This window comes from Urocampus carinirostris, chromosome 17 (genome assembly GCF_059441175.1).
Source record: "Urocampus carinirostris isolate Australia breed hairy pipefish chromosome 17, RoL_Ucar_1.0, whole genome shotgun sequence".
In the NCBI taxonomy this organism is placed as follows: Eukaryota; Metazoa; Chordata; class Actinopteri; order Syngnathiformes; family Syngnathidae; genus Urocampus; species Urocampus carinirostris.
Window position 1 is genome coordinate 26906136 of NC_142365.1, and position 16928 is coordinate 26923063.

The following is a 16928-nucleotide window of genomic DNA, read 5'->3' on the forward strand; positions in this document are numbered from 1 at the left end:
CTACTTACTTAATTGCGCCTTAACACCCTTTAATGAAGTCTACATTCAAGCTAGCACACTGGATCAATCGTGAAGCTATCCCTTGTAAGGACGCTAACATTTGTGACAGAGCTAAAATGATATGAGAACAAAATTAAAGAAACAAACACTGTAGCCCGGCGAGACTGCTAACAGATGGTGCTGACGGAAAACAGGAGTGAAAGTCGAGGCACATGGCGACGGTGGCTCACGTGACCGCTAAAACATGTTTTTAATGACGTGGCAGATTGTGCACGACCTGGCATCATTTATGTTCAGTGTCTTCCTCACAACCCCAGTAGGGAACCCTTTCACCGTAGAGAACGTTCCCTGGGAGACAGCCAGGGAAAATTATTATTTTTAAACAAAAAAGCAAACTTGCATAACTATGGTGCTTTGTTTTATGTGTACTTAAAAGGTTTATGCCGGTCTACTTGTGACTCCGAAAGCCAAGAATTCTGCAGGCTCGAGAGCGTTCTCCATCCGGGCCCCGGTGTTATGGAACGCCCTGCCTCCGGACATAAGATCTGCAACCTCAACGGAAGTTTTTAAATCGAGGCTTAAGACACACTTCTATTCCAAAGCATAGGATTGATGCCCACCTCATATTCTGTATTGTCCTGTCTTTTTCTGACTGCCCGCCTGGTGGTGATACAAAGGAGAAGGACGATTTGAGATGAGTCAGCGGACCAGCGTCTGACCTGAAGTATGTCAATCCCTGCATTTACCAGCTGGCAGAGATGGGAAACTGCGTCGTGGCGTCATAGACTTTCTGGACTAGTTTACAGGTTGGGGGCGTCGTTGCTGTCATGCACTTTACGGACAATTTCAACATCTTATCTAGTGTTTACTATACTGTGTACAGTAATGCTAATTGTGATTCACTCCTGGAAGGGGGATTACCACATGTGAGGTCCTTTCTCAAGGTTTCTCTTTTTTCCTCACACTGAGGTTTTTGAGTTGTTCCTTGCATGCTGGTTTAAGATCAAGTAATTGTGCAATTGTGTAATTGTAATCCTGTGCAGTCCTTTGAAACATTTTTGTGATTAAGGGCTATATAAATAAATGTGACTTGACTTGACGTGTCCTTACTTTGCAATTTGAAAGTAAACAGTTGCATTTGAGAGGAGAATGAGGGCAACACAACAAGCCAGTGCAGCAAAGGAGAGATTGTGGAGTAAAATACTGCCATAAACCAGACATTTCAAAGTAGCTCTTCTGACCTTCGAAAGTCTACGTGAAATTTTTGTTGTTATGTCACTGGCAACTAAAAAAGCTGCAGCAAAGCGGAGACTGCGGAGTAGGACATGTTAACAAGCCCCATCAAAGTGGCGCCAGCTCACGAGTAACATTTAAAGGAGCCTCGTCCTGATGCATCTTTCAACATTTCCTTTCGTGCATCTTTAATAAGCTTCCTCCAGAGGGCTCCAGGAATTCAAGCCCAAGATGAAACGTGACTTCTGGGGCCTTCGACCCGTCCTGCCATCCGCTTTTCTTTCAACTCCCTCGGTTTGATCTGCGCTTGTTGCCTTATGGGAACGGACTCGGCAAATCAGAAAAACATTGCAAGTCTCGACTAACTCGAGTCAGAACTTGATATTAGTTTATTTTTTGGGTGTGTCCTGTGGTCAAAGAAATAAAATCTTTGGTTTTGCTGCCATCACGTGGCAAATCAGTGCCTAAAGCTATGCAGGCGACAGCTGTTACTTCATTCGGACAAAATTAGTACAGTACTTTGGCACCGACTTTTTTTTTTGCTCAATTCATTTAGAGCTCGGGTTGAGAACCTTTTTTGATCCAAAGAGCCATAACAGCAAAAATATTTTGATTGATTTTTTTTTTTTTTGGGGAAGGGGGTGAGAGCCACACCATACACCATCCATCCATTATCTGCACTGCCTATCATCAGTAGGGTCGCGAGGGTGATGGAGCCCGTTCCCAGCTGTCTTCGGGCAGTGGGCAGGGGACACCCTGAGCTGGTTGCCAGCCAGTCGCAGGGCACAGAGAGAGACAGACAACTCGCTCATTCACACCTAGGGACAATTTGAACCAGCCGTTTAACCTGACATGCATGTTTTTTTGTGTTTTTGTGTAAACTAAGCACTTTTCACACCTTGAAAACAAAATATTAGAATTCAAACATTTTCAAGGATTTCGAGCACCTGTACAAACCCTTTAAATCACACTACAGAATTTCTGGCAAATTTAGGGGTTTTTGCACCTCATAGTCCAGAAAATACACTAGTTTGCGCAGATGTAGAATTTTGGCGATATCAATTATCTGCTATTGGCAGCAGAGCCACAAGCTAATCTTGTTGTAGACAAATCCAGGACATAAAACAACTGCTATTCAGCTCTTATCTGTGCTTTTCTGTCCCCCAACCCAAAAAATAATTGCCTCAACAGTGGCCTTGCTAACGTTAGTCATTCGTTATCTCAACCAAAACTTCCGAGAACGTTTTTTTTTATGAAGGCACATTCCCCCGTTAACAAAAAAATTAACAAAAATCCCCGAACAAGGCTTGCTGTTGATTTTCATTAAATTGGGCTTTAAGTTTCCCTCTTTAGTTTTTTTATTGTTAGCATAAATCACCATTAATGCCGAGAGTGTCTGCGGGGAGAAACAATACTGTGCTTTTTTTTGTTCCTCCCACTTGCCAGCCTTAATGAGTCAGCCAGGCTTAATAATTATTCAGCAAAAGTGCGACTTTTAACAAGTGTGCGCCGGAGATTATGCTAAGATTACAAATAAGGCGCTTGCACCACAGGCGCTTTCATCATGCCGCCTCAAGACACCGGTGAATATCCGAACACTTCCCGGTCGAGAACTGCACAAGAATAAAAAGGACTCGACCTCGCTTCATGAGCGGATTTTATTCACGCTTCCAATTGCTATCTAGCGTGCAACTCAAACAGTGTATCAATCGTAAGTCAATACGATCCCAAACAGTTTCATCAATCAAATAAAATACAGTAATCTCTAGGTTGTCACGGTTAATGGGGGCGGAACCCTCCCACAATACTTTAAAATCTGTGAAGTATAAACCTTTGTTTAATCATGTATTTATTACTCATGGACAAACCCAGTTTAAAGGCATAAATATTTATTTAAAAAATAAAAGTATTGGACATTATAAACTTTTTTACAAATATCTTCTGTACTGTCAAATTATGATTTTAAAAACAATGTGACTGTTTAATTGCACAACTATGAAATGAAGACCCGATCCACTTGATTTTACATGATACTTTGTTTTGGAAAACTGAATTTACTTTCCAATTCTCTGTCCTACAGAAATCAAACATTTCTAAAAAGCACAAGGGCGCCAATAGGGAACGCCAAAGAGCCTCATATGGCTCCTGAAAAGGTTTAGCGGGTGGAGAGGTCCAACTTCGTTGATGATGGAAAGCATTTCTTCCTTTTAGCCAATCAGAATGCAGAAGACAATAAACGATGAAAATCCACGAAGCAGTGAACCAGTAATAACCAAAGCACAATATAGCCAAGTGTCCCTCTAAAATATATTATCATTGTATTGTAGTCACTTGTATGTACAATATGTCACAAAAGAGAGTACACTTCTCATAGTTCTGCATTTTTCCTCAGAATGTTTAATTAAACAACACAGAAGAAACATGAATGGATGGATGAAGAAACATCACTTTGACACAATGAAAGGTAGCCCGTGTAAAGCTTTTATGGCAGTGTAAATGTATTCCCTAAAAAAACCCTCAAAATATAGCCCTTGGTAGCTAAACCCCTAGTAAAAAATAAAAGAGTATACCTTAAAATAAAAGTGCCTGAAGTTCAATAATTTTGGTGGCCACAATGATTTTTCAGAACCACTTCAATCCTCCTGGCCATGGATTTCACCAGAGCCTCACAAATTGCCACTGGAATGCTCTTCGACTCTTCCATGACAGAGCTGAGGGATATTCGAGATCTTGTGCTTCTCCACTTTTCGTTTAATGATGCCCCAAAGATGTTCTATTATGTATAGATCTGGAGAATTGCTTGGTCAGTACATCCCCTTAACTCTTAGCCCCTTAAGAAAAACCTTGGTCATCTTTAAAGTGTATTTTGGGTCATTGTCAGGCTGGAACATTGCCCTGCAACCCAGTTTCTGGAGGGACGGTACATTCTCTGCTACAGTATTTCACAGTACATGCTTTAGTTCAAGTTTTTCCTCAATGAAACGCAACTCCCCAACTCCAGTTGCTCTTATGCAACCCCAAACAATTACACTCCCAAGATCATGCTTGACTTTTGGCATGACATAAACATGTTTGTACACCTTAACAGGTTGCTACCACACATGCTTCACACCATTTGTGCCAAATAAATGAATCTTTGTCTCATCAGACCAGAGGATCTTTCCAGTAAGTCAGGGTCTTTGTTTACATACTTCTTTTCATTGTGATGTTCCTTCATTGATGTGCTATTAAACATTATAATGAATCCTCTGCAGAAATGTGAGAAGTGTCCTCAAGTTTGTGAGATACTGTATGACAAATCACAATCATTACTTTTTTGATTAACCACACTAAAATATATTTTGGGGCAAATAATCAATTATTTCTTTTTCACAATTTTTGCAATAGATCTTGTCGTCTGGAAAAACGACAGGATTCAAATTCTTGCCTTTATGCCGATTCTACAGTTCACGTTATTTGACCAACAAATGTTGCTATTTTGTGTAGTGCAACCACAAATGTATGCTAAAAAGCAAAAAGAAGAATACAAATTATGGAGACTCAAAATTATTAAACCATATTTTTATTTTTAGTTTTTCATCCAACCGTTCATGAGGTTTTTGTTTTTTCGGGGGTACCCTCATAGCAAGGAAGACTCTTATAAGGTTCCTATAAGTGACCCTCACGTTACGTGAATCAAATGCAAATTTCTAGACCTAAGAGTATTTAAAAATGCATGTTTATGATAGCTCATGTTTTGCTTATTATTCAAACCAATAGGTTTTTTTGGGGGGTTTTTAATGAACAAAATTTTCTTTTCGACTAAATAATACACACTTTCGCTTAAAGTATTAAATTGTTATTGTTATGCACTGTATCTAGAAAAAAAAATCAACAAGAAGAAAATATGATTTAAAATGATTTAATACAATTTAAGAAGTAAAAAAAAAAATGATGGGCACAATTTTGTAGAAACTTGTTAACTGGCAAATATTTTTCTTTTGTAAAGTATTTTTCCGGTTTTGAAGTATGCGAGCAAACCAATACATAATAGTTTAGGGAAAAATTGCTTACAATTTTAAATTGGCTTTTAGCTTAATGAGAAAAAACATAAACATATATAAAAATAAGACTTAAGATTAATATTACCACATATATGGTACATTTGGGTTTTATTTTGAGGATTATCTATCTTATTTTGGTAAAAAAATGTAAGTGAGAAAGTCTAGCCAACAGATTTCCAAAAGATAATTGTTCTGGTTTTACTAAATAAAAGGTTAAAATTGTCGTAAAAATACTAACAAATATAATACTTGAAATGAGCAAATTATTACTGCCAACTGAGGAGATTTGCAATGAATGTTACAACATACGGTAACCATTCATCAACTCATCTATTTTAGTGGTGAAAAAAGATTTCACAAGGTTAATTGATTTTCCATGAAATAGGTTTTCATTATTTTCTGATGTTTTTTGTGCAACTACCGCCATTACGATAGTCTTAATATCTTGTGCCTTATAGTCTGTTGTGCCCTATATGAGAAATCTTTTACAAAAGGCTATTTTGCCCGATGTGCCTTATACAGTAATACAGAAAATAAGGTACTTAAATTCTAAATTGATCTACTGAATTGATTATATATCAGGGGTGTCCATATATATATATAGAGGAGGGAGAATCTGTCCATAGGACAACAATCAGTCGTATACTGCACAAATCTGGCATTTATGGAAGAGTGGCATGAAGGAAGCCATTTCTTAAAGATATCCATAAAAAGTGTTGTTTAAAGTTTGCCACAGGCCACCTGGGAGACACACCAAACATGTGGAAGAAGGTACTCTGGTCAGATGAGACCAAAATCGAACTTTTTGGCAACAATGCAAGACGTTATGTTTGGCGTAATAGCAGCAGCGCTCATCACCCTCAACACCCCATCCTCACAGTCAAACATGGTGGTAGCAGCATCATGGTTTGGGCCTGCTTTTCTTTCGCAGGGACAGGGAAGATGGTTAAAATTGATGGGAAGATGGATGGAGCCAAATACAGGACCATTCTGGAAGAAAACCGGATGGAGTCCACAAAAGACCTGAGACTGGGACGGAGATTTGTCTTCCAACAAAATAATGATCCCAAAAATAAAGCAAAAGCTACAATAGAATGGTTCACCATAAAACATATCAAGGTGTTAGAATGGCCAGGTCAAAGTCCAGACCTCAATCCAATTGAGAATCTGTGGAAACAACTGAAAACTTTGTTTCTCGATGTGCAAAACTGATAGAGACATACCCCAAGGGACTTGCAGCTGTAATTGCAGCAAAAGGTGGCGCTACACCCAATTTTTTTTTTTTTAATTTGTTAAAAAAGTTTAAAATATCCAATAAAGTGTGTTACACTTAATGATTGTGTCCCACTTATTGTTGAGTCTTCACGAGAAATTACAGCTTTATATCTTTATGTTGGAAGTCTGAAATGTGGCAAAAGGTCACAAAGTTCAAGGGGGCCAAATAGTTTCGCAAGCCACTGTATATATACACAAATACATGCATACATACATATGTATATATGCACACACAAACCTTGTTGTGAATTGTTTTAAATTGCTGCAGCTATATGTTACTGCATTTATTTTTAATTGCATTTTTCTTATAATAATAAGCACTACATTGTAATGGTTACTTTTTATTCTATTTCTGATTTATCCTAATAGTCTTAACTTAGAGTGTTACGTCTAATCTCGATGCATATAATGTTTCACAGCAATTCCATTATAATCTATAGTTCTATTCTAGTCATATCCGCAAGTTGTTACTTTACATCGCTGTTGTAGAAATTCCAGTTTCTCTTCTATCTCGCAATCCATTACTATTCTGGATTCTTATCAACTCGACCATTTTAGATTCCATCACTACGGTACTGAATCTGTCAGAAATCCCTTGTGTATTATATTTTTTTAATGGGCTTTTAGAGCTATTTTATGTGGATACAAATATTAAAAACATAAATATTAAATGAAATGTCATCAAAGTCGTTATGGATACAAGATAAAGAACAAGCATTTTTGAGAGTGTTTCCATTCTCCAGGGCTGTGATTGGCTGACGCAAAAAAGATGCATGATCACGCAATTTTGCGGAATAATAACTCGAGATTTTTGGGGGGGTTCCATGCAGAGAACCAATGCAGATTTTTTTTAACTCCAGACCTGAAATATAAAGTGCACAGATTCAAAGTTCCTATGGAACTTTTAGCCTCATCTCCAAACCAATGAATTTCACAATTATCATCCAGTAATCAATTAGGCGAGTCACTTTTTTCAAGGTAGTGACATTGATATACAGTATTTGGGTTAAAAAGAGCTTCTTGAAAACAGCTACGTGTTGTCCGTCTATTGTTTTGTTATAGCAAGGAAAGACATGCTGGCACGATTTACAGCATGCCAATGGAGCAAAACATTAAATGAAATGAAATGATCTGCATTTATATAGCGCTTTTCAAGTCAAGACTTCCCAAAGCGCTTTACAGTGTGCTTCACATTTCCCAATAGCATCCGTGCAGCCATAATAATAAAGAGGATTGGCCCTATGTTTTAACTTAATCTACCATACTGAAGGTACAAACACATCTGATGCCACCTGTATCCTAATATCAGGTGAATAATGTATCGGGACATCCCTACTGCAGATAGAAATACACTTGCATGGATTAAGGATGAACCAGTGGATACTTGTTAACCCCAAGGACAGCCAAAAAAGCTCACACTCGCAATTGAACAAAAATGCTATTCCGTGACAGGATGCTGTAAAAAACAATAACTGTGTTTGTTGTTGTTTTTCTCAGAGAACCTTGGTCCTTTAAAGACTATTTTCAATGTTTATTAACTGGTAACAAGAGTAATTCTAGCTTGTGAGCTTCTCAAGTTTTAGAGACAATTAGTTTATTTCTCTTAAAAAGTGTTTTGGTTGGGATATCAGCTTTCCAGCACACACCGGTATTACTTGAACTTGTAGAGCAGGATAGTCGAACTAAATTTGCATTGATGGCCACATACGTCCTTGTTAGATGTCAAGTGAGCTAGATCATTGAAATGACACCCAGGGCTGCTAAACATTCAAAATCATATTTCAGAATGGCTAAAGAGAATTTTAAGATTTTTAGTCAAAAGTGTTTTTCAGACAATGGTTTTGCTTAAAAAGAAAACACTTATCAAGCATACTGTTACTGGAAGTGTCCAGCAGATGGCACTAATGCACCATAAAGAATAACGGCACAATCAACACTGTCAATGGGCATTGTTTGATAATTTTTTGGTGTTGTACAGAAAGCATTTTTGTTAATTTGCTATAAACTGGTGTAGTACACTACAGAATATTTGTAGTATTTGGTAGCACGGGACACAATACTCTGCTGTGAATGACCAATATATCATGTTTTTCTTATTTGTGTTGTAAAGAAGCACCAACACATTAGTAAAATATTGAAAGGCAATGGACATTTCTTTTAGAAATCATTTTTGTAACATGACTATACCGCGGGTTCGATGGAACCTCCTTAGGGCCTGGTTGTGGCCCCCGCACCTTACATTTCACACCACCGTGGAGCAAGTGTAGAGCAGGGCTTAAGTGTGCGACTTACTTGAGGCTGAACTGTTCCACAGTGGAGTTGGGCATCAAGTACAAGAAGATCCTGAGTGTCTCGCCAGGTTTAAGGGGCTTCTCCGGGAGCCTGAGGAACATGTTCTTGTCCAGCTGCTTGTCCACTAGCAGCTGCTCCCGGCTGGCCTGATACAGGCTGATGCTCCCTATACGCAGCAAAGGGTGCTGCGACAGCGCCTCCGCTCGGCCTCCCTGGCGGCCAGCACCCGCCGCCTCGCCGCACTCACCCTCCGCGTCAGGTTCGTGCAGCGTGTAGTAGAGCTCAGCCTGCAGAGTCTCACTGGCCATCCCGTCCAGGAGTCCGTCCCCGCCTGACAGGCTCTTCCGGCGACCAAGCGGGGCCACATTGGCGTTGAACCAGGATGGGGGCAATTCTAGCTGCGCCAGGCACTGAGCTAGGTTGCCCTTCATGCGGCACGATGTTTTGATCTCCCGCACATCACGGAAGGCGTGGAGGCGGACGCACGGCAGCTTGTCCTGCGCCTTGAAGTCGTCCCAGTCACGGCCAGCGATGTAGAAGAACACCTGGACGGCAGGGTTGTTGGAGAACACCCGCGACTGAACAATGAAGGCGCGCACCTTCCAATTGACCGTCAGTTGGCCAGGGATGTCGAGCGGGCTGGTAGGCTGGAGAAGCTCCTTAGACAGCGTCTGGTCACGAGCGAAAGGTCCCAAGCTGATGTTAACCGCCGGGAGCTCCTTGGTCTGGAAAACCACAAAACTCTCGGAGCGCTGCAGCGGGTGTCCGCCGCTGGGACCGCTGCCCCCCACGCTCGATTCCGATGACCGAGTCGCCTCACGCAAGAAGAAAGCCAGTTGCACGTTGGACATCTTGAAGCTGGCTGGCAGGTAGACGGCTGGTGGTGAGGGACTGGCTGTGACCGGCGAAGAACTGAGGAGAGCATCTGAACTTGTCGGCGACACCTTTCCTGCCAGCGCTGCTGGGAAAAACAGGACAACATTAAAAATAAGGATAAAGCAGATGATTGTTTTAATCTCAATTTTTGATTATTCTGATACATCAATTAATCAGGAAAATTACAAATATTTTAATTTATATCACTATACTACAACATACTAAGAACACAAATAAATTACTATTCAGGTCATAGTTTGTCCATATTGTGGAAATATGTAATCAGGCTTGTCAAACATACAACACACTGGTTGGATCCGGCCCGTTGGATGATTTAATCCAGGACGTCATAAATTTCTTAGTATTTCGAAAAAGAAGTGAGTATCCAAGTCATTCCTTTCAAGTTACAATTTTTTAATAATTGCAAACCAAATCCATTCTCCGTCCGCTAGATCGCAGTGTGGTTTTTGTATTGATTGTTGAGTTGGTTCAGATGTTTAACTGCATCCATTCAACTCTTAAAATAAACCAGTTTACACATACAATGCCAAATATGAAAACTGTTTCCCCCCATTTTTTGTCAACAAATGACCAGAGCCCTTGCCATTTACAGATCTGTTTAAATGAATAGCAGTGTAATGTGACTAACCAGAATATCCCTGGCTTTTAGTATATTTTTATAGTTGCATGCCAGACAAGTTACTAGTAGGTGCAATAGATTTTCAGAAAACAAACAAGACCCAGCAATCATAATAGGTACGCTCCAAAGGCTGCATAACTAGACAAATAGTTCTAAGGGGTTATAAAATAGCAGTGTGGCAACCAATCTATGGGTTCATCAATTTTGGGGAAGAAAAAAAACAAAAACATGTGTGAATCAGGTGTGAATTGGGTGGCGCCTATGTAGGGTGATGAAGCCAGCACAGGTTGGACATGGATTTGAGGGGTATGGGTTGTTCAAGAAACTGCTAAGAAAAATTGCGTTCTTTGATTAAAAAGTTCATTAGAAGGGAAGAACCTATAAAGAGGTGTAAATAAATAGTTGGCTGTTCAACTAAAATGATCTCCAATGCCTTAAAATGGGTAGAAGAACCAGAGACATCTGGAAGAAAACAGAAGACAACTATTAAAATTGACCAGAAAATAACCAGAATGGCAAAGGCTCAACCAATGATCAGCTCCAGGACGATCAAACACAGTCTGCAGTTACCTGAAAGTGCTGTGTCAGTGGATGTCTGTGTTAACCAAATTCAATTTTAAAAATCCCACGCAATGTCCCTCTGTTAAAAAAAGAGGTGTGCAGAAGAGCTTACAATTCGCCAAAGAACACATCAACTGGCCTAAAAAAATGGAGGAACATTTTGTGGACTGATAAGTAAAATTGCCCTTTTTGGGTCAAGAGGCCACAGACAGTGTGTGACATGACACCCAAACACTGAATTCAAACCTCAGTACACGTTGAAGACAGTGAAGCATGGTGAAGCAATTATCATGATATAGGCATGCTTTTCCTACGTTGATGTTGGGCCCATTTATTGCATACCAGGGATCATGGATCAGTTTGTATATGTCATGATAATTGAAGAGGTTATGTTGCCTCATGCTGAAGAGGAAATGCCCTTGAAATTTGAGTTTCAACAAGATAAATGTCCCAAAACAAACCAGTAGACGAGCAAAGTTTTATTTCCAAACCAATAAAATTTATGTTATGGAGTGGCCATCCAAATCAATCCCCAGATCTCAATCCAATCAAGAACTTGTGGGATGATATGAAAAATACTGTTTGTGAAGCAAAACCAAGATATGCAAATTAATTGTGGAATGTTGTTTAGCGATCCGTCCATCCATTATCTGCACCCCTTATCCTCAGTAGGGTCGCCGGGGTGCTGGAGCCCATCCCAGCCATCTTCGGGCAGTGGGCAGGGGACACCCTGAACTGGTTGCCAGCCAGGCGCAGGGCACACAGAGACAGACAAACCATTCACTCACTCATTCACATCTAGGGACAATTTAGACCGGCCAATTAACCTAACATGCATGTTTTTGAAATCTGGGAGGAAACCGGAGTGCCCGGTGGAAACCCACGCAAGCACGGGGAGAACACGCAAACTCCACACAGGAGGTTCAATCTCATGCCCTTAGAACTGTGCCGCACACGCGCTAACCACTGCGCCGCCGTGCTGCCCCTGTTTAGCAATCATTTGAGTGAAATAACAACTGTAAAGTGCCACAAGTTGGTTGACTCAATGCCACACAGATGTGAACAACTACAAAATAGTTTTTAGATTGTAGAGTCAAAAGCTGACACTGCTATTTTTTAACACACCCCTTTGAACTATTTTCCCAATTGCACAGTCTTCGGAGCGTGCTATTATGAATGCTGGGTCTTGTTTGTTTTCTGAGAATCTACTGCACCTACTGGTAACTTGTCTAGCATGTAACAATAGTAAATATACTAAAATCTGAGATATTCTAGTAAGTCAAATTGCACTGCTATTAGTTTGAACAGCACTATGTATATAAATAAGTAGGGAAGATTATCAATGTGGGCTGAATGATTCAGAAAAATTCGGAGTAGACATTCTTTTACTGATTCAGCCCGCCTCGGAACAGAAAATCTGGTGCAAACCGCTGATGCCAAAATAATAGCATGGCTGTTCAAACACAATTATTTTTTTCCCAATTAAAACAACCCCACAAACAAACATAAATATGAAAAAAAAAACCCTACAGCCAAAAATGTGGGTATTTGATATTTAAAAAGATTAATATTTAACAAATTGTGACGTAGGTTTTCATACAGGACACGCCTTGACATGAAATTTTAGAAAGCTAAAATATCTTATATAATAGACGACAAAAAAATGACATTTGTTAATGGAAAAATAAATGAATACTAAAAATACTAATGATAAATAAATGGTAGTCAATTTCGTGTTGCACCTAGGTGACATGCAAAGGTTCATTTTCACGTAATACAATCCAAATTTTACAATTAAGAGTCAAGTCACATTTATCTGTATAGCCCTTAATCTTAAACCCATAATCTCAAAAGTATTTTTGTATACATCTAATGATAACTAGCCTAAACTAAACTCAACCCAGCAACACGTTTTGGTAGCAACTAATCCGTAAGTTGTCAATCAATCAATTTGTGCCACTTGTCAAACAAAGCAAGTACTTTTGCAGTAATTTATCACTTAGTGGCGCAAACCTAGTTTCTTTCACATGATGTAAACAAAGAAGTGTTGGTTCAGGTTCTAAAAAAATAGTTGAAGTGATAAAACCAAGATGATTATATTGTTTGAACAAACACGTGAGGTTTAATGTCAAACAAATAGCATCAATTCACTTAGCAAACTACCTACTAAAACAGACCATTTATTGCTACAACAAAGATAAGTCCTTTAAACATACAAATACGATGTCAAAATACAGCAGGGGTCACCAGTAGCCTTCTGAAAATAGCTCGCCAGTGATGGGTCATTGCATTTTCTTGTAAATGTGATTTCTGACTGAAATGAAAAAAGGATCATGTACATGATCAGTTTCTTTTAAAACATGATTAATTCTTTCCCATTGTTTTTAAATTAACTTAGAATGTATACAGTATATGTCAAATTACTCAGGGCCTTTATACAAGACAGATGCTTTAGTGCTTGCCTGAGACTATTAAACCCCAATTCTAATCACATGGTAATAACTTAGCCACATAGTTACAACAAGACAATTTGGTATTTCAGAAATGCTTGTCTAACTGGTAGCCCTATGCGCTGGAAAGTTAAAAAAAAAAAGTAGCTCTCGGCTTCAAAAAGTTTGGTGACCCACTACTATACCTATTTCCACCAATTTGTTAACAAATTTTACAATACAACTGGACTTCTTCAACAATGACCTGCGAGAATGATGTGTTTACTAGAGCATCCATCCATCCATCCATCCATCCATTCATTGTCCACCGATTTCCAGGGTTGGGTCGCGAGGGCAGCAGCCTCAAAAGGGAAGCCCAGACGTCCTTATCCCCGGCCACCTCCTCCAGCTCATCCGACGGGATCCCGAGGCGTTCCCAGGCCAGGAGAGACAGAGTCTCTCCAACGTGTCCTGGGTCGCCCCAGGGGCCTCCTGCCGGTGGGACACCCCAAAGGAGGCGTCCAGGAGGCATCCTTATTACATGCCCAAGCCACCTCAACTGGCTCCTCTCAATGCAGAGGAGCAGTCGCTCTACAGAGAGTCCCTCCCAAATAACTGAGCTTCTCACCTTATCTCTAAGGGAGAACCCAGACACCCTGCGGAGGAAACTCATTTCAGCCACTTGTATCCGGGATCGTGTTCTTTCGGTCATAACTCACAGTTCATGACCCTAGGTGAGGGTAGGAACGTAGATCGACAGCTTTGCCTTTCGGCTCAGCTCCCTCTTCACCACGACGGACCGGTACAGGGTCCGATACTAGAGCATCATCCCTCTTAAAGTACGTGTTAGCGATACAGGTGCTGAGTAACCAAACATGCTGACATACGTGAACTCACACAAGCTGTCCATAAACGAATAAAGAAAACAAAATAGCAACACACTTTTAAGTTAAACTCATCAACCAGACCCAGGACAGCTAAACTAAACTAGCACTTAGCTGCCTAGCATCGCATTGTCAACATACTTATCAATACGATCCAGAGGTGAGGGAAAACCCGAGATTTGTTGTCCCCGGGGTCCAAGTCATGGATGAAAAGTCCCATATTCCAAGTTTTACTATGAAAAGCACATCCCCCTTTTTCCGTCCTCGTCAGCCCCGACTTGGGAACTTTCTTTGTTTTTGCTCTTTAGCAAACAAACCGGCGCGCTTTGGTCCAGTTTCTCGGCAACCAAAATCCTGCCTGATTCGTTGTCTTTTAGTCCGAGTTGAGGCTTTTAAATTCTTGCTTCAAGCGCTTGTTGCTGGATGTCTTTGTGTGTGTAGTGCAGGCGTGTGGCTCCCACGGCAATGTGACCAGTGCAGACGCCGGCTTGTAGTTGAGTCCCCCACCACCTCCCCCCAGCTCGTGGTGGGCAGTGCCGCAGACAAAGCGTCGGGACGTCGCCCCATCACGACCACACCTCGTTTCTTTAGCCGGCTGCACTCACTCACACAGCTCAGTGTTTGGACCGAAGGGGGATGTTACTCCACCCCCAGGACAGAGGTAGAAAAGTAGAAGAAGAAAAAGGATTAGAATGGGTCCACAACCCGTGGTTCAGGGGGCGCGTGCGGCTCCTTAGCGCTGCCGAGCGGCTTCCTCGCGCTTTCCCAAAAATTCTTTACAAAATTGAAAAATATGGGGAAGGGGAAAATATTTTTGTTTTAATACATTTGTATTAAAAGTTTTTGTATGACGTCAAACCCACTCAACCTTATTAATAAAGCGCTTTCAAACAGCCTAAGCTGAATACAAAGTGCTGCACACAAAAAAAAACTTAAATATACCCTATAATAAAGAAAACATTTGAAAATAGAAAACACAAAAAAATGAAATAAAATGAACGAGGAAGAAAGTCTAATGTGGGCAGCAAGGCATGGCAGTGGTTAGCGCATGTGTGTCACAGTTCTGAGGTCATGGGTTAAAAATCCAGGTGCTAGCCTTCCTGGAGTTTGCATGCTCTCCCCGTGCTTGCGTGGGTGTCCTACGGGCACTTCGGTTTCCTCCCACATTCTAAAAACGTGCATATCAGGTTAATTGGCCGGTCCGAATTGTCCCTATGTGTGAATGATTGAGTGAGTTGTCTGTCTCTCTGTGCCCTGCGATTGGCTGGCAACCAGTTCAGGGTGTCCACTGCCCACTGCCCGAAGAGTACTGGGGATGGGCTCCAGCACCCCCGCGACTGAGGATAAGCGGTGCAGATAATGGATGGATGGATGGAAAATCTAATGTTGGGTCAAAGGCCAAGGAATAAAAGTAGGTTTTTAGACTAGTTTTAAAAATGGACCATGAGGGAGCTTGTCTGGTGTGCAAGGGCAAATTGTTCCAAAGTATGGGAGCAGCAACAGAAAAGGCTCTATCCCCTCTAAACATCCTTAGACCTCCGTACCTCCAGCAGCCGCTGATTGGCTGATCTGAGGTACCGAGCAGAAACATGACGGCGAAGCAGCTCACTGAGGTGAAGAGGGACAAGGCCACTAAAAAAATATTAAAATGAACCCTGAGATGCACGGGCAATCAGACCAGGAAATACACCTTTTGGAAAATTGATTGTTATTTTAAATCCTCACAGAGACCTGGCTCAACTCGATGCTATCATAGATCTCGCCGGGCACTGCCTTCATTGCTCCTTACGGTTTCTATTACATATAGAAAATAAAGACCATTCATTCATACTGTTGTTACCTGGTGAGTGGAGGCCAGAGCGAGAAGTTCACTTGCATATATACATACAACATGTGTTGCCTCATTGTAAGACTCATAGAAGGCTTTTCATTTTTTGAGTCTCCAGACAAATTTGTTTTTTTTTTGTTTGTTTTTTGGTCCAATATGACTCTTTCAACATTTTGTGACCTTCATTCCACCAGCAACACAAGACTGAATACAACATGAACGGAGGGTGGGTGTGATTATATCTACTTACGGTGGAACGTCTTAAGCACAGAGTACAGGAACACGTAATGTCTCCCTACTGATATTCGGATATTCTTCCTACCATTAAAGTCGCACAATATTTTGAAAATGAAACCAGTAGTGGAAAGAAAATGTCACCACTATTGGATCAAATTTGAAATTTATAATACATTTGTAATCTTGGTTGGTTGATTGGATCCCTAAAGCACTTGGCCCTAGTGGCTAGGTTAATAGGGGCACCATTTCCTGTCGTGTGTCTTGGGCAAATACAGCGCCCATCCCTCTCCAGATGTTCTATGTTTTTTTGACAATGAAGCAACATTACTGTAGACAGAGTTAAAATGGGAAGTATCAATCTTAGACAATAGTATTGATCCAATCCACATTCTCACTCAGTATCAATAATATTGAATTTTGGAACAATCTGCCCACCCTTACTGTGTTCAGACTAACAGTGGGGTACTCTATCCCCAGGGCAGTTGTAGAAAGGTAGAAGAAAACAGGATTAGATCAAGATTATTGACGAATTAACCGGGCTTCTCCTCCTCAGATCCTGTGAGAATTCCAAGACTGTTGTGAAGGGAACAGAAAAGGTAGTAGGGGAGTAAAGTGACACCTCACATGCTT

General features: G+C 40.7%; 1 protein-coding gene across 4 annotated transcripts in view; it reads right to left on the minus strand.

The window, feature by feature from the left end:
* The window catches only part of tmem132e (transmembrane protein 132E), a 508399-nt gene that overhangs the window by 133913 nt on the left and 357558 nt on the right, over positions 1-16928 (minus strand). The window contains exons 1-2 of one of the 4 annotated variants that reach the window (XM_088320487.1): positions 14375-14820; positions 8844-9801 (exon numbers count right to left, since the gene is read on the minus strand). In XM_088320487.1, the coding sequence (XP_088176613.1) occupies positions 8844-9801; positions 14375-14453 (1037 nt within the window). In that variant the 5' untranslated portion in view covers positions 14454-14820. Of the gene's footprint in view, positions 1-8843; positions 9805-14374; positions 14821-16928 lie in introns of those variants that run through there. The other 3 variants (XM_088320486.1, XM_088320489.1, XM_088320488.1) reach the window with 3 other exon arrangements.